The sequence below is a fragment of the Asterias amurensis genome, chromosome 16 (genome assembly GCF_032118995.1).
Source record: "Asterias amurensis chromosome 16, ASM3211899v1".
Classification (NCBI taxonomy): domain Eukaryota; kingdom Metazoa; phylum Echinodermata; class Asteroidea; order Forcipulatida; family Asteriidae; genus Asterias; species Asterias amurensis.
In genome coordinates this window covers 15,386,600-15,414,163 of record NC_092663.1, presented here as the reverse complement: position 1 = coordinate 15,414,163, position 27,564 = coordinate 15,386,600, and the positions used below count along the sequence as shown (strand labels likewise).

General features: G+C 37.7%; 1 protein-coding gene across 7 annotated transcripts in view; it reads right to left on the bottom strand.

Moving 5' to 3' along the window:
- LOC139948673 (ras-associated and pleckstrin homology domains-containing protein 1-like) overlaps window positions 1-27,564 on the bottom strand; it is a 71,310-nt gene that overhangs the window by 17,382 nt on the left and 26,364 nt on the right. For 6 of the 7 annotated variants that reach the window (XM_071946911.1, XM_071946906.1, XM_071946910.1 and 3 more), the window contains exons 2-6: window positions 11,481-11,607; window positions 9,512-9,614; window positions 6,446-6,475; window positions 1,067-1,614; window positions 685-834 (exon numbers count right to left, since the gene is read on the bottom strand). In XM_071946911.1, the coding sequence (XP_071803012.1) occupies window positions 685-834; window positions 1,067-1,614; window positions 6,446-6,475; window positions 9,512-9,614; window positions 11,481-11,607 (958 nt within the window). The remainder of the gene's footprint in view (window positions 1-684; window positions 835-1,066; window positions 1,615-6,445; window positions 6,476-9,511; window positions 9,615-11,480; window positions 11,608-27,564) is intronic. The other variant, XM_071946907.1, reaches the window with a different exon arrangement.

Sequence of the window (27,564 nt, the reverse complement as noted above, 5' to 3'; positions counted from 1 at the left end):
CTCTATAGGAAATCAAGAGGAACTGGCTTCACCATTCAATGGATTTCATTGGTTGGTTTGTACAATAAAGAATAATTTCACAGCAACCTCAACCATCAATGTCAAAGTTGACAGTCCCACAAATCAAGTGACCAGTACATAGTAATCACATAACTTCATTGCTGTTTACTGTCGACTGGTAAAACTATAAAGCATTAATTTTCTGTGCTAAGCAAGTTTTTATAACTACAGAAAATTCAGCCACAAAAATGGAGAAATCACTATGGACACTATTGGTAATTGTCAAAGACTAGTCTTTACACTTGGTGTATCTCAACATATGCATAAAATAACAAACCTGTGAAAATTTGAGCTGAATCGGTCATCAAAGTTGCGAGATAATAATGAAAGAAAAAAACATCCTTGTCCCAAGTAGTTGTGTGCTTTTAGATGCTTGATTTCGAGACCTCAAGTTCTAAATCTGAGGTCTCGAAATCAAATTCGTGGAAAATCACTTCTTTCTCGAAAACTAAATTACTTCAGATGGAGCCGTTTCTCACAATGTTTCAAACTATCAACCTCTCCCCATTACTCGCTACCAAATAAGGTTTTATGCTAATAAATATTTTGAGTAATTACCAATAGTGTCCACTGCCTTTAAGCATCTCTATGAAATTGGGCCCTGAGGAAGTGAAAGATGTTTACCTTCTGTACCCGGGCCTTCTTAAGTTTCTCCAGGGCAATCTTGATCTTCTCGGCCTTCAACTTGGAGGCTTTCTCCTCCTCCGTCAGGGTAGAGTCGCTCGCTAGCTGGGCCTCAAAGTCTTGAAGCTTGACTCGAACACTCATGGAATACTGACGAGAAAATGGAGGAGACGTGAGTCATGGAATTTGTGAAATTTAAAGGCAAAGTATACCTTTTGTTATTGGAACCAATCTGTTGTAAATGTTTATAAAAATGTATAAATGTATAAAAATCAAATAGCCTTTGGAAATTTCATTTCAAAAGGTGGTAGCGTTTTTTAGATATCGCTGAAAATCGAGATAGAGGAGAGTTACTTCAAAAATAGAAAGTTTGCAAACTTACTGGTGTTTGTTGACCGAGTGGGGATCGAGGGCTCAAGAAGCTCGGCTTAAGAGGAGAGAAGTCCTTCGCTGGAGACACTCCCTCTCTCGTTTGTATCGCTAAAGATTCAGGGGGTGTTTTCTGCGAGGTTGGGGGCGCTGTGACGACAGACGGTGGGGGTGGTATGACCATCTGTTGGGGTGGGGGAGGGGGCGTAGATGGCTCACTGTCCGGGGTGTCAGCTGATGGGGGTGGGGGTAGCGGCATTTGATCGACGATTTCGTTTGATGATGTTGGGGTTGGAGGAGGGGGTAAGGTATCGTCCGGAGTGAAGCTAGGTGGCGATGGAACGAAACTCGGGGGCGTCGCTGGCACTGTGTGGATGACCGGCGGGGGTTGAGTTATAGACGCTGCGTCCGTGCTACTAGTGTAGTTGTAACTGGGGAAATGTGGTATTGAGTTGCTGTTGGCGTTGCTGTTTGCGTCGCAGCTGTCCATCTGCGCATTGAGGCTCTGCTCCATTTGACAAAGGTCGCCCAAGAGGGCGTCGAGGTCGACATCGGGGGAATCTTTAGAGCGGCAAGAAAAAAAAAGGAGTTAATTGTTTACACAGAAATCTTTAAAGAGAGTTGAGGTAATGTTAAACCATAGCTGTAATGGCCATGTCACACAAGGCAATTCACAGGCAACCAGTTTTAGGCAATCTCCAAGAAGAGAATACTTTTTGAATGTTCATATATTATTCTTGGGGATCATAAGACATTGTCTGAAAAATGAACTCCTGTGCTACCAAATTGGTCTTGTAGAATGCAAACAAAAAAACTGCAGTTGGTTGCTTGCAAGTTGCCTGTAAAAGTTGCCTTGTTTGGACAAGAACTTGATGCGACACAAAATTACAACTCCCTCACACTTCTAGTACTACTTCATCTGCTGGATATATGTAGATCAACAAGAACAATACACTCCTCAATTCAAGATTAAACGAAAATGTTAAATTTAAGCCCCATTCATGCAACATGCATTTTGAAATTAGTACTTTGAGATTGTTACAAAGACACTTTCATGCATCAAAACAAAAAAATGCACATACAAAATTGTAAATTATTTTTTAAGTCATTACACAGAATGCTGTCTTTAACACAGGAAATTACAATAGATTATGTTAAGTATTGCTAAAAGTTTCTATCATTTACATGTCACAAGTCTTCTCACACTCTCTCCATCCTGCTTAGCATAAACAGGTAGCCAGCCAAAAATACTATGCGTATTGTTCACAAACTGGTGCCCTGCCGGTACTCTGCTTAGCGATACCAACCATTAAAGGCACTGGACATGTTTGGTAATTTCTCAAAATATATATGTAACAAGGGAGAGGTTTGAGAAAGAGGTAATTTTTAACTAAAATATTTGAATCTAAAAAGACTTTAGATCTGAAGCTTTTCTCAGGCATCTGAAAGCACACGCAAATGTGCAACAAGGGTGTTTTTCTTTAGTTATTTTCTTGCAATTTCGATGACCAATTGAACCCAAATGTTCACAGATTTGTTATTTTATGCATTATGTTCGGATACACCAAGTTAGAATACTGGTCTTTGACAACTACCAAAGGTGTCCAGGGGTGGATTTCACAAAGAGTTAGGACTAGTCTTATCTCGAGTTAGGACCAGTTACTCGTCCTAACTTAGGACTATCCATGCAATTTGTATATCTCCTAGGACTAGTCCTAAGTTAGGACTTGTCCTAAGTTAGGACTATTCCTAACTTAGGACTAGTCCTAACTCTTTGTGAAATCGACCCCAGTGCCTTTAAACACCTCAGCTAATTTCATGAATTAGCGATCAGTCTCCAGACAGGATATTAAATTACTGCATCAAAGTTCCTCTTAGTCTCCTTTCAGTTCGCTCTTAACTCCTGATGTAACTTCAGCCTATTAGGGGCTTCCTCTTGAGGCTTAACTTTGCAATATCAATTACTGAGTGGAGACTAAGATTTGTGACAGCATATTGAATTCAACACAATCGTGTGATACTCCAGAAATGTGGAATAAAGGACGCTCATGTTGAAAAACTTTGGTCTGTGAAACTCCACCATGATAATTACCAAACCTGAGCCTAAGGAAGTCTGAATTGGCGGCTGCAGCCACGGCTAAGGCTAGATTTCTGCATCATCATGCACTGAAGCAACTCAGGCAACAGCCTTAGAAACAGTTGTAGCCAAAAGCTGTAGCTACCAATTCAGATACAGCCTTATTTCATAGAGCTAATTACTAAACTAATTACCTAAGCAAAAGTTTGCAGGGAACTAATCAACAACGCTATCTAAGATTTGAGGAGAATTTCTGAACGGTTACTCGATCCTACTTAGCAAGATTGCCTTTGCTTAGAAGATTTTGTACTTTTCAGATCCTGATATTTCTTTGATAATTTTGTTTCTTTATCATTGTCTTTATCCACTCATAATAACAAAATATGCAGATATGACTCAAAATCAGTAAGTACGAAACAAGCTTGCCAAAATAAAAAATAAATAAAAATAAGAGGATATTTTAATTTGAAATATCCCTTTAAATTGATACTCAATCACATGATTAGGAATCATGTGCCCAACAAGGAAGTTAGGTATTTTACAAAACCACTCACAAAGTTTACGATAAAGGGAAATGATTCTACCAAAAAAATAGAAGGAAATTTAGCGCATAAATCTAAAAACATTATCAAAAAGATTGTTTGCTTCCTTTGAATGCTTGAGTAAACTTTAGAAAAATCATTCAAAAAATGACCTATTTTTAATACCAGTTTCCCTTTCGCCTGAGAATGTACTGATCATCTAACCATTATTTTTTAAAGAAACAAACAAAATCCCAGAATTTCCTTGTTTGTGTAATAAAAAACAGTTTGCATGACAGTAAACATAATATGTGACGCGATCAAGCAAAATAAGTTATTGTTGACCCAGATTATTTTATATTTTTGTATATATTTGAAAAGAGCACAATCTATCTTTTAAACTGATGTAAAAATCTGCAGTACAAAATCTTCTAAGCGCAGGAAATCTTGCTTAGCAGAATTGGGTAAATCAGGCAAAAAATCACACAAAATAATATCTTGTTGTTGATTGGTTCCCCAAGAAAGAACAGATTTTTGGCAAAGAAATTCGCAAGATCTGCATCACCAGGGGTCGATTTCACAAAGAGTTCGGACTAGTCCTAACTAAGGACTAGTCCTAGGAGATATTAAAAACGTACAACTAGTTCTAAGTTAGGACGAGTAACTCGTCCTAACTAGAAATAAGACTAGTCTTAACTCTTTGTGAAATCCACCCCTGGACTTTGATCTGAGAACTTCAATTTTCAGTTTCATGGTTTACTATCCTTTGAATAAAATATCAAAAAAATAAAGAGATCTTGAACTCTGTGTAACAAGATTTTTGAGGCTTTTCAGAGGGATTTATACACAAAACCATGCACCATGACATTTGATTAATCTTCAAATCAGATTTTGTAGTCGTCCCCCCCCCCCATGCAAAACTAAACCAACAGAAATCTTTGATAAGAGAACGGAAATTGAATTAGAAATCTAAATTTTCGAGTCAATCCCCAATTTATAAACTGGATGTTGCTGATGGAATTTAGGAGAAATGGGACGTCTCATTTAGAGGAAGGCATCCCGTCATTATTTCTTTATAATCTTCGGGAAAGAAAGTCTCCCGCCATGAACCTCGTACATCATCTAATTTACGGATTCTGGGAGGGGCTTAATACCAACCTGAAATAACAACGTTGACAGCAACAAAAATATGCAGTCATACAAATGAGTATCATGTCATTCATTGAATACCACCATTTCAGGGGGGGGGGGGACGCTGACCAAAGTGGGTTAAGTACAAACATTAAAGGTATTACTGTGTATTTTTAATCCAAAGTAGAGGATTGGTTCAGCAAAAACCGGATTCTCTCAAGCTATTTTTTTTTTCTTGTAACAAAATTTCTAAGCGCTTTCTTCCTCCATGGTACTGACAAACATTTGCTAAGTAGAATACAGAATACATTTTTCACTAATTGGCTATTTCATTATTTTGAATAAGACAGTGCAATTAATGACCTTATATGTTAAAATTGCAAATATATGGGTAAAACCAAAACGAGTTCACTAATTATAATATAAACTACAACGAAATTACTGAACTCTACAGAATAAGTAACAACATTTACAGAATAAGTAACAACAACAGCTGAGTGCAGGATGATTTCACAGCAGAGCAAGCCAACTAATAGGTTTAACGCCAATACTACTTCTATTTGATAATCCACAACAAAATTACTATTCTTCACGACACTTTCACATTTTACATTACATAATAAACAACAACACAACCACAACCGCAGCAGAGTACGAGATGACTTCACAACGGAGCAAGCCCTGAAGTAAGTTTAAACGCACTTGCAATCATGCAAATGCATATCGGCAAAAAAGACAGTAATTCCTTGGTGTACAACACCCATAGGAAAGGTTTGCTCTCATAGCAAAAAACACAGCATCATATCAACACATTCCAATCATAGATGCACTGTGCACACACACACACCGAAAGATCAAGCAATCAGTTTGGAAGATGCGTGGCCACGCAAAATAAAAAAAATGTTTCCCGTACCATGTCAGTCCGTTAAAATCTTTATCGAACATTAGGGATGCCAACATAGGGCTTAATAGCTAGGGTCTTGGAAGAGCGCCGGAACTTTAATCCGGAGGTGGTTGGTCCAAGTCCTGTTTGAGTCAAATTGTCTTTGTTCGAACCCCAAAAACTATACCCGTCCATTCAAACAAAGTGTCTTTTATAAATTTGAAAGAAAATGTTGAAATTTTATGTTCAACTTGGGATTAAATTGTAACTACATAAGACTAGAATAGACCCCTAATTGATAAAAAAATAACTAAACAAACAAAATATTGAAGTTGTTTGCAGTAAACAATCGTTTCAACTTGTCAAATTGTGATTCAGGGTTGAAGCTTATTTTATCTCAACCAAACGAGATGACAGTAAACAAAACTTGCTTTTTAAGATTCTTCAATCAGGGACCGTCATAATTGGATGACAGACTGGAAAAATTTTTGGATTATTTTGCAGGTGTTAAGCCAGGTTAATACTTCCTGCGAATGTAAATGCGATTCAAATTTTGACATCACAGTTCTGTTTCCACTGCGAATGTTTCGCAGGAGTTGGGCACATTTTAACTGATGCGAGATATTCGCGTATGCCATTTTGTTTACCCGTGCATTGCCATACAGTAGACGTCCCATTGACCAATTAAAACGGTCTATGTGCGATGCCATCTAGGCGCTTCGCCATACATGCGTGTCATGTGAAGTATGAACTTGGCTTTACACAACCTCAAGTATTTACCTTGCGAGTTGGTGTCGTTGTTTCTTGCAACTGTATCAAGGAGAAGAGGGGAAGAAAAAACCAGGACGGGCAAAGGAAATGTAGAGACAAAGAAGTTGGTTATTTTGTCAGCTTCAAAAATAAATGCAAGCATTATAAATCATAAATCATATTATGCAACGGAAAAAAAGCAAGGAAAGAGTGTTTATAGACAAAAACAAATTCAAAAGAAAACAAAGTCAAAATAAAAAAGTGAAGTTATTAGCAGAAATGATTGAGGAAATATTAGTGCAATGTAGAAATCTTTATGGTTCATTTAAGTTTCGATTACGAAAACCATAATTTCTTCCCTGCATCTAGATATAAACATTGGCATGCCAATTATGACTCTTGAACTAAACTCTTAACCTTAACTCAATGCGGATAACCAGCAACTCTGTTCTCTAAGAAGTGGCAAAAGACATGGTAGGGTTGGGTGGCAATTACTTCTAAAACCATAATTTCTTCTCTCCATCTAGGAAAAGAATCACTGGGCATGCTAATCATGACTATTAATATAAACTCATGAAGCTTTTTACTTGATGTGGACAACCACAATTCCTCTTCTTTACAGAAAAAGGTACACAAAAATGGGTGGGGTTGTTATTGTTGCTTCAACAGAAAATAATTAACAGATTCACAGAATCTTTTTTACCTCAGGTTTTTACCTCAGGTGTGGAAAAGACAAATTACCTGCGGCTAGGCTGACCCTTTTGGCCAAGCCTTATCAAAGTTTGTTTGAGGTTATTAAAACTTCTCATCCTTAGGCATAAAGAGCTAAACTCTTGGCTAATAACTTAAAAAGGGGGAAGTTGAGAATTAGTTTTGCGGTTTATCAGCGCAGAGCCAAAGCAACTGTTTGCTGATGAAGCCCTTCCTCAAATCGGACCCAATCAGAGTTTGGAAGACCCTGATGTCTTACCAACTGCGCTAGCTTTAAAGTAGCAACAGGTAAACCGTGTTCGGTGTTGATAAAACGAAGGAAATAAAAGCCACAAAAGGTGCAATTAATTTCATGGAAGAAACTTCCAAGGATAAAATGAACTTGAAATTATTAAAAAAAGTTTGAAAAGCCTCAAAATTAAAATTTTCTTTGATATTAACGGATGATAATGCGAAACTCCAAAGAAATAAATTTGACAATAAGACTGGTACAAACGAACCAACTCAAAATTGGCAAACTGACAATTAAATGTCTTTGATAATAACGTCAAAATTCCAAAGAAATAAATTCTGACAATGAGAGATTCATACAAACCAACTAGTAAAAAGAAAAAAAAAGAAAAAAAGAAAAGAATAAAAAAAGGTAAACATCTTGGAGCGGGTTGCTGAAATTATTTCTATTTAAAGAAAAAGTTTGACAATTTCTTTCATATTAACGGATAACGTCAAAATTACAAGGAAGTAAATTTGACAATACGAGGTTCGAACCAGCTAAAAAAAAGAAGATACAAACCTTGGAACGGGTTCCAACAATTTCTATTTAGAGAGAAATTGATTAACTGCACCGCAGTGGGGCGTAAAATTTCTTCAAAAAAAAAGTGCATTTTCGGGTCATTCTATAAACAGAGTCTATGGTAGACGCTGTCAGGCCAGGACCACTGCCCCAGGCAGGCAACTCTACATGCAATTTCTGAGTACACTTGGCAGCTTTTTTGGATGACTCACTCTGACTCCAGAGGGATTTTTCCTCTTCTTCTTTCCAGAAACCAAATAGAGAATATTGCACTCCGCTCTGGTTTTGTTTGGGAGGGTGTTACGACAGGCAGGTCTTTCGTTGGGGATTAAAAACCGTCGACGAGCACGGGACGCTTTCTTAATCAGGGTTTAATTAAGTCAAGTAGGTAAGGTTTTGCCCAAAATGGCCCGATCAGTTCAATTATTGGACAGATTTGCATCAAGGTTTGGTAATCCGTTGATGGTAGACCACCGTATTCTATCAAGTTATCATGAATGCTTCATGTTTATTCATGTTCATTATTCGTACTTTGGTTTACAGGTCATCAATATTCATTGTCAGACAACAAAGAATGAATCTTCGGATCACAAGAAATCTGCATTTGCATCAAGAGCGGGGAGATACATTACGATAAATCCTTGAACATCTAAAGAAGGATTTAAAACCCAAGTCCCTGTCTGAAACAAGACAGCTGCGGTAGGATAGAGTCTCATGCATTTTCTCGTCTACCGAGGCAGGATCTCAAGCCAAGTTGAATGTCTTAGATTAAAAATAAAAATAATATCTTAGGAGGGATTCAAAACCTTAGTCCCTCTTTAAAACAAGACAGCTGGGGTAGGGTAGATTCTCAGCTTGTTTTTTTTCAGAGACCGGAACTCAAGCCAAGTTTAATATCTTAAAAAAAATTTATAACAAAATGAAATATTGATGATGGGGGATGAGTCAGTGAGGGTAATTTAGAATTCAGAGTGTAGTTGACATCGTTGACAATGTCCGCAAGTATCTTCTATTGACACAAACCGTTGCCAGATGTGGAATAATTTGGGCATCTGGCCGTTACATCTTTAACCCTACCCTTTGCCTGACCTGGTTTCAATTGCCGAATACGAAGACGATGAACGGTGGCAAGGGGAGGCAAACTTATCTGCACTGCAACTGTTAAAATATCATTTTAATGAATTTTCCAGGCGGCTTCATTGATGGAGGTTATGATTGTTATTTTTATTTCATTTTTTTTTTTTTTTTTTTTTTTTTTACTGCGGCAGAAATTGTTGACACTTGCATCAAGGACATGGTTTGGGGTAAAAATGAAAAAAATTAATTTGGATAAATGTCGCATGTCAAGATTATTTAATTGAAATATTTTTGATACACAAAAAGCAGTTGGATAAAAACCTTTACCTCTGTGGGTTTAAGTTTCAAATCTTGGGGATTTTTCATTTCTAAGAATTCATTTTCAGGAAAATGGTTATTAAACTGTGGATATTTGATCTCTCTTAATGTATTTATTTTCAAAACGTCACTTAAACGAAAAAGGTAAATGAATAAATTAGTATATATTATGCAAAACATGCAAAGTAGCTTTTTACCTTCAAGATTGAGCATGGAGAACTGGAAGTTGTCCAAATCGTTAACCGCAGGCGCTGGCGGTGTGGGAGAAGTGGGCGTCTCAGCTATGGTGCTGTCTAAATTCTACACAAAAGAATAAAAAAAATCAAAAATCAAACCAAAAATTCATGAGAAAAAAATATTTCTGAAAAAAAAAAAAAAAAATCCCACTCGAGTGGGATTCAAACCCATGACCTTTGCATTGTTAGAGCAAACATCTTACCACTAGACCACCGAGCTAAAGGCAGTTTGAGTGATTTGCCTGTGGATTTTTTTAATTTTATTTTTTTAACAGAACTCAGGGAAAAGTACTGAGACAGAGTCTACGTACCTTGCTTAAAGGAACGTTACAGAATTAGTTAAGAAACAAAAATCGTGAAGATCACAGATTTACATACAACTTACACGGTCTAATGATGATGATTATAGAAAACATCCCTTGAAATATTTCTGTCTGAAATTTCATATTTTGACGAAAAATAAACAATCTAATTTTGCGTTTGGAGTTTATCGCTCAGTGAGCGTTTCATTTATTTTTGTTTTGGCATCGATGCAATGCAAAATTTGTAATTGGTTTTTCACTATTCTCTTGTGGCCGATCGATCTTGAACTTCTACAGGTTTGTCAGTTTAGTACATGTACAGTAGAAATACATAAAGTGCTTACACTGCCAGCAACCTTTTGGCTAGCATAACCAATTCTGTAATGTTCATTTAATACACTTCGGTGTAAGGGTAAAAGCAAATTATATTCTTTATCTCAGATGCAAAAATAACATCTATTAAAAAGTTTCCTTAAAAAAGTAAGCTTGGTAGTAAGAGTGCAAATACTTAAAAGGAACACTACAGAATTGTTTTTTTTTGCTAACAAAACAGTTGCTGGCATGTAATGCACCATATACATAAACTGACAAACCTGTAGAAGTTTGAGATCGATCGGCCATCTGGGTCACGAGAGAAAAGTGAAAAACCGATTTCAATTTTTGCTTTGCATTGCATCGATGCCAAAATAAAAATGAATAAAACGCTCACTGAGCGATAAACTCCAAACGCGAAGTTAGATTCTTTATTTCTGATCAAATATGACATTTCAGACAGAAATATTTCAAGGGATGTTTTCAACTATCATCATCATTAGACCGAGTAAGTTTTATGTAAATCTGTGACCTTCGCGATTTTTGTTTCTTACCAATTCTGTAATGTCCTTTAAAGGAAGGCAAAGTCAGAATTATGATATGGCATGTTGTGGCTGAGCAGCCAGGCATGCTAGACTGATTCTCTGGTGTTACTGGAACAGCAGGGTGTTGGGTTAGGGTCCAGGTCTTGACACTTGTGTCCTCAAGCAAGACACCTAACTATTGCTTCGACCTTCAGATAGGGTGTCAACATGAGGACTCATGTGTTGTGTAATGCACGAAAAGAGGTTTGAATTGACTCTGTGTTTCTGGCAGTGGCTGCTGTGACGGCCGCAACACCTTGAAATTTATGCATTTCAAAAACTTGTTATTTTTTAAAAGTAGCTTGGAGTAGCTTATTAGATCTGTGCGCTATTAAGACAATTGTATTATTATATTTTGTCTTGCCTTGAAGAACAGTAGAAAAGAAAAACAGCATAAAAAACAAAACACTAGATAATAAGTTTGCCTACAGAGCCATTCAAAAAATATCAATGTAAAATAAAAAAAACTCTATTTTCTTCCAACTATATTTTCCCACCCCCTTTTTTCTTTCCTTTAAAGAAATTCCAAAATGAAAATTCTTAAATGAAAAAAAACAAAAACATTAAGATTTCCCTTATGTTTAAATCCTTGATAATTTTTTTTTTAAATATTTATTATTTACTCCTCTAAGAAATTCCAAAAATGAAAACTCAGAAATGAAAACAGCAGAAACAATCACATTCCCCTCCTGTTTAAATCCTCAATAATCAAAAAAAGCTTCTTCCTCCTACCTTGGTCATTATCTCCAGCTCCCCGAGCCAAGTCCCGAGCATCTTGTCCAAATCCTGCTCCTGATCGCTGTCCAGTTCGGCGTCCATGTCGCCGCCGGAGTGGTCACTTAGATTATCCTGGTCGACCCTGTAATCAAACCAACAAGAAAAAGAGAGAGATGATCAGCGAGAAACCAACTAGATAGAGAGATATGTTGATGATCAGCGAACGATGGATTAAACGGTGATTCAGATCACCTGGCGTTGGATGACCCCGCATTAGGACGATGAGTCCTTATGAGAAACTTGGCTTATTACAATATCAGGTATGAGATTCTGAAATAACTAAAAGACTGAAATTTGTTTGACGCGGGAGGTGAACACACGTAAGCTATAATTATTTCCCTTGAAGGCAGTGGACACTATTGGTAATTACTCAAAATATTATCATCATTAAAACCTTTCTTGATTACCAGTAATGGGGAGAGGTTGATAGTATAAAACATTGTGAGAAACAGCTCCCTCTGAAGTGACGTAGTTTTCGAGAAAGAAGTAATTTTCCACAAATTTGATTTCGATTTTGATCACAGAAAAAAAAATTGAACCTGAGAAACGATTTATGCATGATTCATTTTAAAAATTTCTGAAGGCTGGTGTCCGTTCACAAATGTTGCGGCCAAAGATGCAGTTGCCACCCACTGTCAGCTTGCTGGGGTAGCTTTTCTCTCACTATTTTCTTGCAACCTTGATGACCAATTGAGCCTTAATTTTCATAGGTTTGTTATTTTATGCATAATATGTAAGTTGGGATACAAACCAAGGGAGGATACTGGTCTTTGACCATTACCAAAGGTTTGTACCCTGCCTTTAAAGGCACTGGACACTGTTGGTAATTACTCAAAATAATTATTAGCATAAAACCTTTCTTGGTGACGAGTAATGGGGAGAGGTTGATGGTACAAACATTGTGAGAAACGGCTCCCTCTGAAGTGACATAGCTTTCGAGAAAGAAGTAATTTTCCACAAATTTGATTTTGAGACCTCAGATTTAGAACTTGAGGTCTCGAAATCAACCATCTAAACGCACACAACTTCGTGTGACAAGGGTGTTTTTTTCTCTCATTATTACTTTGCAAGTTCGATGACCGATTGAGCTCAAACTTTTACAGGTTAGTTATTTTATGCATATGTTAAGATACACCAACTGTGAAGGCTAGTCTTCTTGACAATTACCGATAGTGTCCAGTGCCTTTAAGAAGTAAATGCTGTCTTGCCCTTTCAGAATGTACTATTCAAGCAATGCACTTACGAAAGTCTTTCACTCTTAAGAGTCATATCTGTCGCCATGAAGACTTAGGCTTGACATTTGGCACTTGGGAAAAAAGTAAGACATTTTTATTGAGTCATGGGCCGACCTACACAAATATACACCAACTTGCTTTCAATGCTATTAAAGTAAAACATTTGAGAACATATAATTATCTGTTGCAAAGTGCTAACCATCCCAACGGATTTATGGTATAAATGCACAAATTTGTTTAATATATAGTGGCCGGACGTTTAAACCCAGGCAAAGTGCGTGAATTTAATTTTTTTGAAAGGTTGAGGCAATTTTCATTTACCAAAAGGGCACTTCTTTTGGAAATATGGAAAACCTTTGAAGAGACACAAAGGCCAAGACCAAGACCAGGCCGAAGCCTAGGTGGCCTCCCTTTAATTCCAGAACTGCAAGCAGAGTCTTTCTCGAAGGCTAAATGACAACACAACACAACACACTTAAACACGTAGGCCCTATAAAAAAACATTGATGAAGTTTTTCAGCAAAAATTGTAAAACAGATTAAAGTAGGGCGAACATCATGCCTGGAACTTTTTTTTTAAAAGAAAAAAGACTTCACCGCTTTCAACTCGGAATGACCAACCTCTCTCAAAGTGCTTCAAGAGTGCCCTCCCTATGACCCTGAAGCCTCCAGAAAAATGCACTTTCACACAAAAATAATTAAAGTGCTCCCCTGCCAGATGAGATTAAAATCATTCAAAATGAGTTGGTGGAAGGAGAAAGGGGGGGGGGGGGGGGTTGATGGTGGTAAAAAAACGCCGGTCAAATTCCCTCCAGCCCCAGAAATGCCAAATGTTTAATTGATATACCTAGAATCCTGGGCCGGCATCTTTGGCCGAGCCTTGAGGGTTAAATATTCACGCGTGAAACGGCGAACTCTTTTTGGAGAGATCACAGTCACTGCGCCGATTAAACAAATCGAGAATTTCGAGGGAACATGTGGGGTTGCTTCTGTTTCTTTCAGTTTGGCAGAGTCGAGCTTGAAAACTTACACATTTTACACCAGTTGTCACACAAAGGAAAATGTTTATTAACACAAAATTAACATCTAATCCGGTTATAAAAACAAAAGCATAGGAGTAGATCATGAAGAAAAAAATGGTTTCAAAAGGTTGGAAATGGAAGCATAAACGATCGCACTTTCAGTTTCTGTTAGAAAAGAGTGTGGTGTGACTTTGGCTAGATAAAGTGCAATGCTGGGAAAGGCCCTTTTGACTGTAACTGACCACGCGATACTTGGGAACAAGTGCAGGGACCAATTTGATTATATGCTTACAGGGCCCATTGAATCACCAGGGCCCAATTTCATAGAGCTGCTTAAGCACAACAAGAAGCTAAGCATAAAACGAAATTATGCTTACCAGATAAAGGTTACCATCCAAACTACCATGTCACAAGTACAATTTGGGACTGTATCCTGCTAATTTCTGAGAATTTTTTGAATATTTTTTTGCTTAAGCATGCTCGTAACAGAGTGCAGATTAGCGCAGCATAAAATAAAAATACCTTCCACCTTTAATGGAGAAAACTCAAGGACTACGTTTCATAACAAATCGAAGATTGCCAATTACAATAATGAGCCGCAGCAAATGAGAAAAATATGTAGCTGGAAGCCACATACATTATACATACCCCTGGAGGTTGTGCGTTTGGAGGCTACAGACCACGCATGGCAGAATGAACACTAAAGGGGGGAGGGTCAATTCATGTTGAAGTAATGTAATTATGTTGTATCGAAATACTCATCATGCATGTCTTTGTGTGGGTTATGCGCTTCACTTATTGTATGATCACCAAATAATGATAATAATACGATACATTTATATAGGGCATAATGCAGCACGCCTTGAACTTCACTCTTGAAGGGGCACAGCAATTTTTTGGAACTTTGCAAAGGGCACCACAGCAAATACTTAATAAAGTAATGTAATTATATTGTATCCAAATACTCATCATGCATGTCTTTGTGTGTTATGTGCTTCGCTTATTGTATAATCACCAAATAACAATAATACTATTAATACAAGACTTTTATATGGCACATAATGCAACATGTCTTGAGCTTCACTGACTCTCAAAGGGGCACAGCAATTTTTTGGAACTTTGCAAAGGGCACCACAGCAAATACTTAATAAAGTAATGTAATTATGTTGTATCCAAATAATCATCATGCATGTCTTTGTGTGTTATGTGCTTCACTTATTGTATAATCACCAAATAACAATATTATTATTAATACAAGACTTTTATATAGCGCATAATGCAGCATGTCTTGAGCTTCACTGACTCTCAAAGGGGCACAGCAATTTTTCTCTGGTGGGGGCACTTCTTTGAGGAAAATGTAAAACTGTATGGGAACTTTGCAAAGGGTACCACAGCAAAACGCAGAGCATACCACGGCAATAGACCAATCCAGTAGGCTCCGCCCACGACGCAAGTGTGAGCAAGAACACGTGGGGCTCTCCAAAGCACAACTTTGCCGCCCGCGCCAAGATACGCGCACGCATGTCAGACCTTATTTGTCGACCTTCGTTGCGTTGTGATTGGTCAATACGCAATGGGGCGAAGCTTAGTGGATCGGTCAATTGCTGTGGGTGCAGTGGGGTTACTTCAAGGTCTGATGCTGTAGAGCCCTCTTTACAAAACAATGAAATGAAATGTATAATGCAACTGTTACAAGAAATAAATATTCAAACAAATGAGTCTTTAAAGGCAGTTGACACTATTGGTAATTACTCAAAATAACTATTAGCATAAAACCTCATTTGGTAACGAGTAATGGGGAGAGGTTGATGGTATAAAACATTGTGAGAAACGGCTCCCTCTGAAGTGCCAAAGTTTCGAGAAAGAAGTAATTTTCCACGAATTTGATTTCGAGACCTCAAGTTTAGAACTTGAGGTCTCGAAATCAACTATACGCACACAACTTCGCGTGACAAGGGTATTTTTTCTTTCATTATTATCTCGCAAGTTTGATGACCGATTGAGCTCAAATTTTCAATCATATTTATATTAGTAACAAGCCTTCCACTCGCTCTCTTCAGTTTACCAGTGTAACACCCCATTTACTTGAAAAGAATCCACATGACACATAAAATATGGACTCAAGTCAAAAAGCTGACAGACTAGTGTAACGACAAGCTAAATGGTGTACCGATGGGAAAAATTCTGTGACCAATCAGGGTACCAGGACAGCCCCTACAAGCCTAACACTCTCTCGCTTTGGTTTACCAGTGTACCACCCCATTCAACAGACCATCACCTCAACCCTCCTTGGAATACCACTTAGACATCCCCCCCCCCCCCAATTCATTTTTGTCTTGTCATGACCCATCCAAGCCTCCCTGAAATCCATTTTCTATCTCTGGAAATAATAAATTCCAATCTTAATGGGCTTTTGATAGTACATTTTTTTGACTGGCAAGTCAGTTGCTGGGTTAGAACAGCTGTGCATGTCTTGCTGACGGACGACAAAAATGCACATTTTTGTATACACGCAAAGTCTTTAATTCTGGAATGTTCCTTTAATTACAGACCCAAACATTAGATCTGTTTATTTTTATCATTTCAGCTGGCACAGTCAGTATGGGGAACATTGCCACATGGAGGGGTTCTGCTTTGAAGATTGTTTTCTTTGCGAATTCTTTGGATGAACTCCTGTGACAGTAGTTAACAGTCCGTCATTTTTCGGGATTATGTTTTGTCGGGACTGTAGGAAACAGTCCATCATTTTTGGGGACTATGTTTTGTCTGGATGGCTAAGGTTTGGAGTACATTATGTTTTGAACAAATTCCTCATTACAGATGTATTTGCATTATGTTTTAAAAGAATCAGAGAATCAGAAGATCTTAATTTGTTATTTCATTTTTAAAAACCCTAGAACATCTCGTTGATTTAAGATTTGTTTTCTCTTAGTTAATTCAATTGTGACAGCCGATGCTATTTCAAAATGCAAAATATACCAAAACTTTTGCATATATGCCACAAAGAAAGCACATGTGAGACAATGTCAGGATCCAAAAACATTAAATAATTTTTAGATTGTAGTTAACTACCACTTTCATTGGCGGATTTCTTTCGTGCAATACCTAAAATAAAAGGTCACAACAATTCTTTCATAAATCTACTATAAAAATAGCTTAAATTTTTGGGGTCAAAAACCGGCCAAAATGTTGACCTAGCAGCTTCGGCCAAGACTAAGAGGCAACTACCACAGACAGGAGAATCTTTACTTCTATGGTTTCAGATCACCGGCAGATTGACCAAGAGAACTATGAATTTAGAAGTACAGCGAACTCCTAAAACCACCCAAATTGAAAGAGAAACCATGACGAATTATAAGCCCTTTTCAAAACCACAGCTTTGGGCTTGGGTTTTGCATGCCTGCCTTTAAAAGCCTTGTAAAGGAAAGTGCATTACAGTGTTTGTCAACAATTGACGGAGCCCTAGCCCAGGCCCAATCCATTGATTCGAAACAGGCAGTAGTTATAAAACAATCGCTTAAAACAATCGCTTATAAGCCCAACTCAAAACCACGACTTGGGCTTGGGTCTTGCTAGACTTGTGGACAAGTCGTTAAATCGGCCCCACGCGCTGAGATAGTGCTCTCGCGCGAACTGATGGCTCCCCAATTTTGACTTCTCATTATGGAGTCAAAATCGGGGAGCCATCAGTTCGCGCAAGAGCAGTGATCTCGCAAGTGCACTATCTCAGCGCGTGGGGCCGATTTAACGACTTGTCCACAAGTCTAGGGTCTTGCATGCCCTGCCTTTCAATCCTTGTAAAGGAAAGTGTAAGTTTGTTCACAATAAGTTATAACTGACAGAGCCTAAGCCCAGGGCCCAATTTCATAGAGCTGCCTAAGCACAAAATTTTGCTTAAGCAAAAAAATCCTTGCTTAGTAAAATCAGATTACCGGCCAAGACTCCACTCAATTGTTGTGCTAGGTAAACAACAGCTAAATACCAGTCACAAGCAATGTATATGGCATGACATTTTGGCCAGTAACATGTGTAAAATAAGCGAGCTATTTTCATGCTTAAGCAAATTTTTTGCTTAATTTTTGCTTAAGCAGCTCTATGAAATTGGCCCCTGGCCCAACCCGTGGATTCAAAACAGGCAGTAGTAAAAACAAATTGGCATTTAAATCTGAAAGCTTACTGATTCTTAAGTTCATATTGGAGTATCAATCCTCTTCAGGAATATTCTCATCTGAAAAAAACGGTCAAAGTCAAGGAAATTGAAATTGATGACCTTCATAAATCACTGTGACTTATGAATTGCTGGGATCATCAAAAGAACCCTGATGTGAACATTCAGCACAAAATCCACGAAAAAACAATTTTCTGTCATTACTAAAACGTGACCTTAAAATTGGAAGACGTTTTCACAGGTCATTTGGATGGTGTGTTTAAAGGCAGTGGACACTATTGGTAAATACTCAAAATAATCATTAGCATAAAACCTTTCTTACTGACGAGTAATGGGGAGAGGTTGATAGTATAAAACATTGTGAGAAACGGTTCCCTCTGACGTGCCACAGTTTTCGTGTGACAAGGGTGTTTTTTCTTTCATTATTATCTCGCAAGTTCGGTGACCGATTGAGCTCAAATTTTCACAGGTTTGTTATGTTATAAATGCATATGTTGAGATACACCAACTGTGAAGGCTAGCCTTTGACAATTACCAATAGTGTCCACTGGCTTTAATTGAACTCTATGGTATCATACAGAAAAGAAAAACTTAAAGAAAGTCTGTTAGGGTTTTTATCTACATGTAGTGCAAATGAAACAAAAATGGCAACCAGTGTACAAATATATATTCAGGCGTGATATTTGGCTCTTAGATAGAAGTAGAAGAGTTTCTATTGAGAAAAACCTATACATGTAAATGTTAGGCCTGGATTTGCAAAACATAATCGACCTTGACCTCTCAAAGATGAAATTCCAGGCCTGACAAATGTAGGCCTTCTAGGTTTTGACAGGATATTTAAAGACAATAATTCCCCCCCCCCTTTTCTGAGCAAAAAAACAAATCAGAAATCAAATTTCACTAGGAAGAATATCATGCTAGTATAATATTGCTTAGTATGAAATACCAATCCAGGCCTGTATGCTCTGTTTCTTAAAAGGGCAAGGGCACCAAGGCATTTTCTCCTTGGTTTTAAGGGCACCCCACCCCCTTTAGGCAAAGACAAGGGGGCATCCTCCATGAAGTACATGTATCACAGGCCTGCCACTCCTGGCCAAATCAAACTGCATCTTTAACCGAGAATGCAGAACCTCGCGGATAAAAAACACACCAAGAAATCAAAATTTTCCCAACAACATGTGGTGATTTCCGGTGTTCCATTAATACATGCTGTGACAGTATTTCAAGCTTACTTCCCTATACTCTCTGACGTGGGTTGAGATCACTCCAAACCCCTGGTGTGAACAGGGGTTCCTGCTGCGAGGAAGGTCAGAATAAACCCGGGGGTTTCTTCGCCATTACCGAACGCTCTCACACCATCAAAACTTATTGAGTTTGAGCCAAATTGTATAGAAAGAAATTCCGTTTTTGAAGATTGTTTTTGTAAATTAGTTCCTGTTTGACAATCTTGGTTAAAGTCCATAATAATAAATAAATATTTGGTATAATCTCATCAAAAAATAAAATTATGTTTTTAAAGTTAGTTCCTGCTTGGACAATCTTCGTTTTGGTTAAAGGTATAGGATTGGGAGTGCTGACAAAATAGTCACAGACAGTGTTCAATGTTTTTGTGTGATCAGCCATATATACACAAAATAACAAACCTATGAAAATTTTAGCTGAATTCATAGTGTAAGTCAAGAAAAAAATGAAGAAAAAAAACCCACAAAGAATTATCAGCATGTAACCACTTTTTCATTAATTTGTTTGTAACAACCAAAATCAGCGGATTGCATTTTTTTAAATAGATTTTCAGATAGAGTTTTCTCAAACTATGACTTCATTTTAGAGGGAGATATTTCACAGAAAAAAATATATTCCAGTTTATAATCAGTAACCTTTCAGACTAAGTTGAAACAATGATGTTTTCAACCTTCACCTGTATAATACCTTAAAGTAGTGCCATTGAAATGAAAGAGAAAGTACTTGTTTTTACAGGAAAGACAAAATTTGTAAACAGGTAATGTAAACAATACTTTAGCACAACCCATGCACATACTGATGCAACATAGTGTAAGCCAGAGGGTTGTCTTGGTGTCTTTTGGACACCCTGTTGTAAATTTGGAAACGCTGTTTTATCTGTCGTTAACATGTATTGTAAGCGAACAATTTATTTATTTCCTTTATTTACCCAGGGTGAGCCAAATCAGTGAAAAATAACTGGTTTCCATTTGGGCCCTGCATAATTACATTGTCAAGAACAAACAAATTAACGTGAAAAAAGTAAACATAAAATCACATTATAAAATTACGATGTAAAAGTTACAAAATAAAACTAAGTTGTAATAAAACTAAGCTTACAAAATTTGGACACCCAGTTTTAAAAGTTTTCAGCAAATTTGGACACCCCTTTACCAAATCCTGGCTAAGACCTTGACTGCTGCACACTTAGTCAACTTTGTAGACGTATCCATTAAAAAGTCAATGTAGGTCTACTTTATGATAAAGTAGATCTACAACGTACATTGACTTTAAAAAAAAGTCATAATTTTATGTCAAGCATGAGTAGTTCAAATCTAATTCTTAGATGACTTCCAGCCACAACAAAAATCCATTCAAAATCCCACTTTATGAAACCGTGGATTATTACCGAAAATATCAACATTTGAAATTTCCCCTAAACCATCGTTCGTTACGATTCTGTAACCCAACCCAAAGTCCGAAGTACTAAAAAACTTGGTGTTGGGTTTCGCCTCGCCAAAGAGAAGCCATGCTGTCAATATCAATGACCTCATCTGACCTTTGAGGTTATTGTTGATTATTAAAACTATGTTCGGGAAAACTAGAAGGAGGTAGTTGAGGGTAAATTTACTATCACCAAATATAGTTTACATGTAATGTAATGCAAATGATTCACATTGATTAGTAGAGGATGGCAACAAATGTAAACACACTTCCTCGTTACAGGTTTGGTTAATTCACAGGTGTTGAATATTATCTTTGAGAGTGCAAGGACAAATTTTATTTTGCAAAGGGCACTTCCATCGGAAACTCTTTAGGTCTCTTGGAAATTTTTGAAGGGGCACCAAGGCCAACAGAGCTAGAGGAGCCTTTTTTAAGCCGGAATGAATAAATAAATAATACAAAAATAAACGTGAAGTACACACTTTCACAAATAAAAAAAATACTCATTCAGAAGCCATTCAACGTTAAACTGTTACTCAACTAGGGTTAAATTGGATTACCTTGTTGTATAACCAGGATTAAACCATTATACTAACTGTATAACCAGATTTTACCTGTTGTAGAGTTAAACCATAGTTAAACTAACCTGGGATCACCCAGATACATTAAAAACTTTTCTCCCTTTTTACCTCCACAAGCTCTACTTTACAAGAAGCCATAAAAATCACAATGACACATTTAGAAGTCTAAATTCAGACTGTCAGTTATTCAGTGATAAATCTTGAGGGGAAATAAGACACATGAGGTATCAGAAATTCTTGACACTTGTGCTGGGGTGTCGTTAATCTTGACTGAATGGTATGATGACATCTTGAAGACATGTTTATTGGGGTTTTTCCGTGGAATGTTTGGGCGGCTCTTTGACAAACTAGTAGGATATGATTATCCGGTAAATGCTGCTAAAATGTGAGCATTCAAGTGATTGGTTTGGTGTTGGACAAAGAAAAATTGATTGGAGCGTGACTTGAACCAATGACTTTAACGTTCCAGTTCCAGAGCTCTACCAACTGAGCTATTCAGCCCTATGTTGGCAGTCTCCCTATTTTGAATACATGAACTATCTGTATCTGTTTGTAACGTACAAACACCATTACTGGTTATTGCGTACGTTGGGTCTGGTTGATTGGGTTGAGGTCAAGCGCTAACCATGCCTTGATAAATCATTTCAAAAAATAAATATGTACCAATATTTCACAACAAAGAAGTGAGTACATGATTTGTTTAAAACTTTGTATGCATTATAACCAAGAACAAAAACCCCTAGTCATTTCCGGTGTAACTTTGTTTCCTGACTAGTTACTATGAAAAGAACGATGACAAACACACATATTTTACACACTGACGTGTGATGGCAAACACAAAGACGACCACCACGGGCAATATGCAAGCCATTGTCACGTTCAAGAGTTTTGTTTATTTTATGAAAGTCACCCAAATTTACACTCAGACGTTCGGAATGGTAGAGGCTTAAGAGCAAAGTTAGTGGTCGTCAGAAAGTGGTGGTGGGCTTTTGTATGATTAGTAATAGTTACGGTGATTAATGACAAATTTCTTTGTGTGGTTAAATATCATAGGGCTAGCAGTATTTTGAGAGAAATTTATTGTTTTTAAAAAAACTGATGTTTTGTTTTGTAGGATTTTTTTTAAAGAACAAACAAAATAATTTTTTAAAAATACTGATGTTTTGGACTGGAGACTTCTTCTTACAGCCAAATCAATTATGCAAAAAAAAAGTTTAGTAAAGCGTCATTGTGAGCTTCCCCAGGCGTTGTCTATGATCTCCTCTCTTGAAAACTTTCCCGTTAAAAATAGCGTGGGGTGCAAACCCCACAATGTCTTTCTTGTAAAAACACAAATACACACAGCTAACATTTCATTGACAAGATTTTAAACAAACACCAATGCTGGAAATGTTTACAGAAGACTCAATTGCCTTGCTCATTTCTTCATCATCATTTACTTCTTCTGAAAAAAAACTGAACTTTCGTTTAGTTCCTTCCCCGTACATTTTTCTCTTCATTTACTAAAACACCTTGAGTACCTTTGGTTGATGTGTGCACTTTATAAGACCAAGCATGATATTTGGTCCTTGGGAAAGAAGTAGGAACATTAAATTTATCAAATACAAAACCTGGCCTAAATAGTAACTGTACACATGGTACAGGCTCTTACAATTAATGACAATTTTTCTGATTTTTTCTCAAGGGAAACAAACAAATCGGAAAACGACCGAGAAAAGTCGGAAGAATATCATGCCTGTAAGACTTTGTTCTTGTTCTTCTTCGTATAATTTGCCAATGGAATGGAGTGTCCTTCCCTAATTAAAATAGCTGAGCCCTCTCAAAGATAAAATTCCAGGCCTGCCCTAATCCACTCCATACTCAATAATTCCTCAACAGATATTTCCTTTAATTATCCATTCCCAGTTACAGTTATTTCCTTTAATTATCCATCGCCAGTTATTTCCTTTAATTATCCATCACCAGTTATTTCCTTTAAAAGACAGAATTCTTCACCTGTTCCCCGAGTCAAGGATGAATCTGGATGACTTCTGTCTGACATTCAATTTGAAATGTTAATCTTTCTCTAGTGGCACGATGCTGGAGCTACAGTGAGTACACAATGGAAAAAGGGACCTCCATGCTTTAAAGGCAGTGGACACGATTGGTAATTGTCAAAGACTAGCCTTCACAGTTGGTGTATCTCAACATATGCATAAAATAACAAACCTGTGAAAATTTGAGCTCAATCGGTCCTCGAACTTGCGAGATAATAATGAAAGGAAAAAACACCTTTGCCACACGAAGTTGTGTGCGTTTAGATGGTTGATTTCGAGACCTCAAGTTCTAAATCTGAGGTCTCGAAATCAAATTCAGGGAAAATTACTTCTTTCTCGACAACGTTGGCACTTCAGAGGGAGCCGTTTCTCACAATGTTTTATACCATCAATCTCTCCCCATTACTCGTCAACAAGAAAGGTTTTATGCTAATAATTATTTTGAGTAATTACCAATAGTGTCCACTGCCTTTAACTAACATATGTACATGTACATGTCAAATGTACATACTGTGTGCTGGGATAACAGTGTCTGCCTACACCATAGAAATAGAACCCGGAGAACGCCAAGTTGTAAGACCATTTTTATGGACGCGCATACGCCATTTTTGTTACGCGTGTATGGCAAAATATCATGCCATACAGTGACGTCATCATTGACCAATAAACACACTAGAAACGGGCTATGTGCGCTGACATCTTGCAAATTTTGCCGTACACGCATGTCACATAATGCTAATTTTGCCATACACGCGTGTCACACAATGATCATATTGCCATACATGCGTATCGTGCGGTATCGATACGCCGCGCCCACAGACGAACACAGAGGGCGGCCGAGCTCAGCGTTCTCCGGGTTCTATTTCTGTGGCCTACACCTGTGCACAGGGTTCAAATTAATACCGCATCCACAGCAATACCGCATCCACAGCAATACCCCATCCACAGCAATTGCCATGGTGCCCTGTGCTTTTGCTGCAAAGTTCCAATACAAAGGTACATTTTCTCCCATAAAAGTGCCCCTAAAGCCCGGCTCATACTTTCTGCCGATGCGAATGCAATACAAATTTCGACTTCACAAATTCGCAACTGTGTTACCTCTCCTGCGAAACATTCGCTACAGAAACAGCTATGTGACGTCAACATTGGCTTCCCATTCTCGGTTAAACCAGGCTTTATACTAGAGAAAAAGTGTTCCTTCAAGAGCGAAGATCAAGGCCTAGTAGACTGTAGTTCAGTTTGCAAATGGTCGCAACAAAATTCAGGTGTGTCAGTCAAATTTTGTCAAAAGGTGCTTACATTTATCAATGACCATTCTGTCAGCATAAAAATATTGCTGCACAATCGATTGACCTAACTTGACTACAGAGTACAAAATTTAATAGTCTGTTTCGGGGTTGTTTTTGTACTTATTGCCTACATATAGAAAGGGGTTCAATTGGATTCGTCAGTGGGTCAGGGTCAGGTGCCTTTATGAAGGTTGACAGTCTAATAGTTTGTGGACCACCACCGGTTTAAACCACAGATAAATAGGCACTAGAACAAATCCTGTACAAGAACATGTACATGTACATTGACTGGATTGTCGACTGTTAGGGTTTTGGTAAAACCTGTCTGCATACACCCACACCAAACCCGGTCATTGCCTTGGTGCCCCTTAAAATGTTCCAATAGAAATTTACAATGTCCCCAGGCTCATACATGCACATTTAGAGCTGGGGTCGATTTCACAAAGAGTTAGGCTAGGAGATATACAAATTGCATGGATAGTCTTAAGTTAGGGCGAGTAAACTGGTCCTAACTCGAGATAAGACTCGTCCTAACTCTTTGTGAAATCGACGGCTGGTCTTTATCAAGGAGAAAATGCCTTGGTGCCTTTGCCCTTTCAAGGTACAAAGCAATAGGCATGTTATTTGAGTAGTATTTACTGAATTTAAGTCAACCAGCACCCAGTCAAACTGCCCATCACAACTAAAGCAGGGGAAAGTGTCAATATTTGCCCACGGATCACTCACTAACTCCGAAATACAATCTTCTGCACAAATACCCAAAGCAGTTGAGTAAAGCGTGGCTCTATGAAAACAAGTACAGAGTACACATTGCTGTTTTTAGTTTTTATTACAGCAGCTGGGGTAGTTGTTCCAGGGGTGTGGGAATAACAATGCACAAGAATGTAACAACGAAAGGTTACTTATAGAGAGCCGAAGGCGCAAGGATGCGAAGTTCGTGCTGAAATTCGAAATGTTGCTTACTCTGGATGCCATTTTAGTAAGCAACTCTTTTGATGCAACAAAAGATAAGTGCATTAAATGACCAGTGATATCCACATGAATGATTGACAAAACATGTTTGATTGACAAATGATGTATTCTCTTCTAAACAACAAATAAATAACTGATTAAAATAAATAAAAAATATAAAGCTTTTGGTAAAAGTAAAACTTTCTTTTTATTTATGAATCTGGTCTTGTGACACAAATTTTAGTAAAAATGAAGCTGTTGTGGATCCCCCCCCCCTCCGAACTCGAGCTCGTTATGGTTCGTGCGTCGAAAGTGGATTTCAGAAGTCTTTAAACTTACCCATCGAACCCAACAGACACCCAATACCAACCAAATAGCCCTAGACACAAAACATCTATTCCCCCCTCCAGATTTAAGTCCGTTATGGTTCGTCTAAGGAGGATTTTTCGGAATAGTCCATCTTTAAAGTTACCCTCCATCGAACCTCACCAGACACCCAATACCAACCAATAGGCCCTGATACACAAACAACTATTTCCCTAATCCAAATTCGAGCCCGTTATGGTTCGTCTGAAGTGGATTTTCAGAACAGTCCATCTTTAAACTTGCCCTCGGTCAAATTTTATCCGACACCCAATACCAACCGTATGGGCCCCTACACACAAAACATCTGTCTTTTTAAATGTCTAACTAACTAATTTATGTAAGAATCCTGGGTAATTATGTCATTGATAGCTGAAATAATGTGGATGACTCATTCTAAGCCAGAGAGTAAACAGTTGAGAATCCTTTTAGTGCAATCATGGAGGAAGAAACGAGATGCAATTTGCAGCTCGTAAAGTGTGTGCATTGTTTAATGATGAATCCATAATAGGTTGATTGTACCATAAAACAAGGATTGTAGGCCATACTGTTTGAAAATCTTGCAATGCATTTTCCCCCTTCAAAACAGGGGTTTTTTTTTGCTGACATCATACTCCAAAGTGTTCAACAACAAACACAAATTTTATTTTTATTTTATAAAATAGGAACCTGACTGCCATCGCGACAGATTTCCATTTTGTTGACATTTTTGCATATTTATAACTTTATAATGAGTCAATTAACAAACTTCTGATTTGCATAATGTAATTCAATTTAGATATTGTATGGGTATATATTTAGGATATAGGATTTGTGGCATTGCATGGTGAGGTATCAATGTATATTTGGATTGCGGTAACACCAAGTGTGTATCTACTTGCCAGGTAGAGTTCATTCTTGGTCTCCTGACGATGACTAGAGCAAGTTAGTAGTCGAAACGTTTAGACCAATTTAAGAACTGACTCCGTGGTAGTACAGTTAATCACGATCCTATAGTAGTCTTAGCCTATTTTCTATACCATCCGCCGGGTAATAGTTAAAATGCAGGACAGTTCTTTAAAGAACTGAGAAGTCTCCCGAACCCCCGAACATCTACTCCGCGGTAGTAGAATGCAGTAAAACAGTTCTCTAAGAACAAACTCTACCTGGCAAGTATATGTAGATACACACATGGTGATACCGAAAACCACATATACATATTTAGGAGTTGTACAAATACAAAAACAAACACAAATATCACAGGTAAGTTTGTTCATCAGGTAATCTTAAAAATTAACGCTGTTTCAACTTCTAGATCATTACAGCATTATAATACATGAGGTTTTTCAAAATTACCAAACCTATTAAAAATATATTCTCTATCAAGTTGTGATGCACATACCAGTAAAATTATTCTCAAATAATAACAACGCACCATTGTCCGTGGACTATAGGGCCTAATCCATAAATTAGCATTGTGACAAAGCACTGTCCAGTCCAAGTGTAATAGTACACGCCGTGACTCATTGATATCTGAGTATTAACATATCAATTAATACATAGCCGCAGGGTGGTGTGTAGGGGGGGGGGGGGTTCCACCACTATAAGTCCAGCCAAGTCCAAGGTAAAAACCCAATCACAACAACAATCACGACGGGCTTTTAAATCTTGACCTTGGCACGGCCAAGTCTTTCGGACAAATTATGGAGCAATTTGGGTCTAATGATAACAATTTATTGGGTCTTGTGGGGT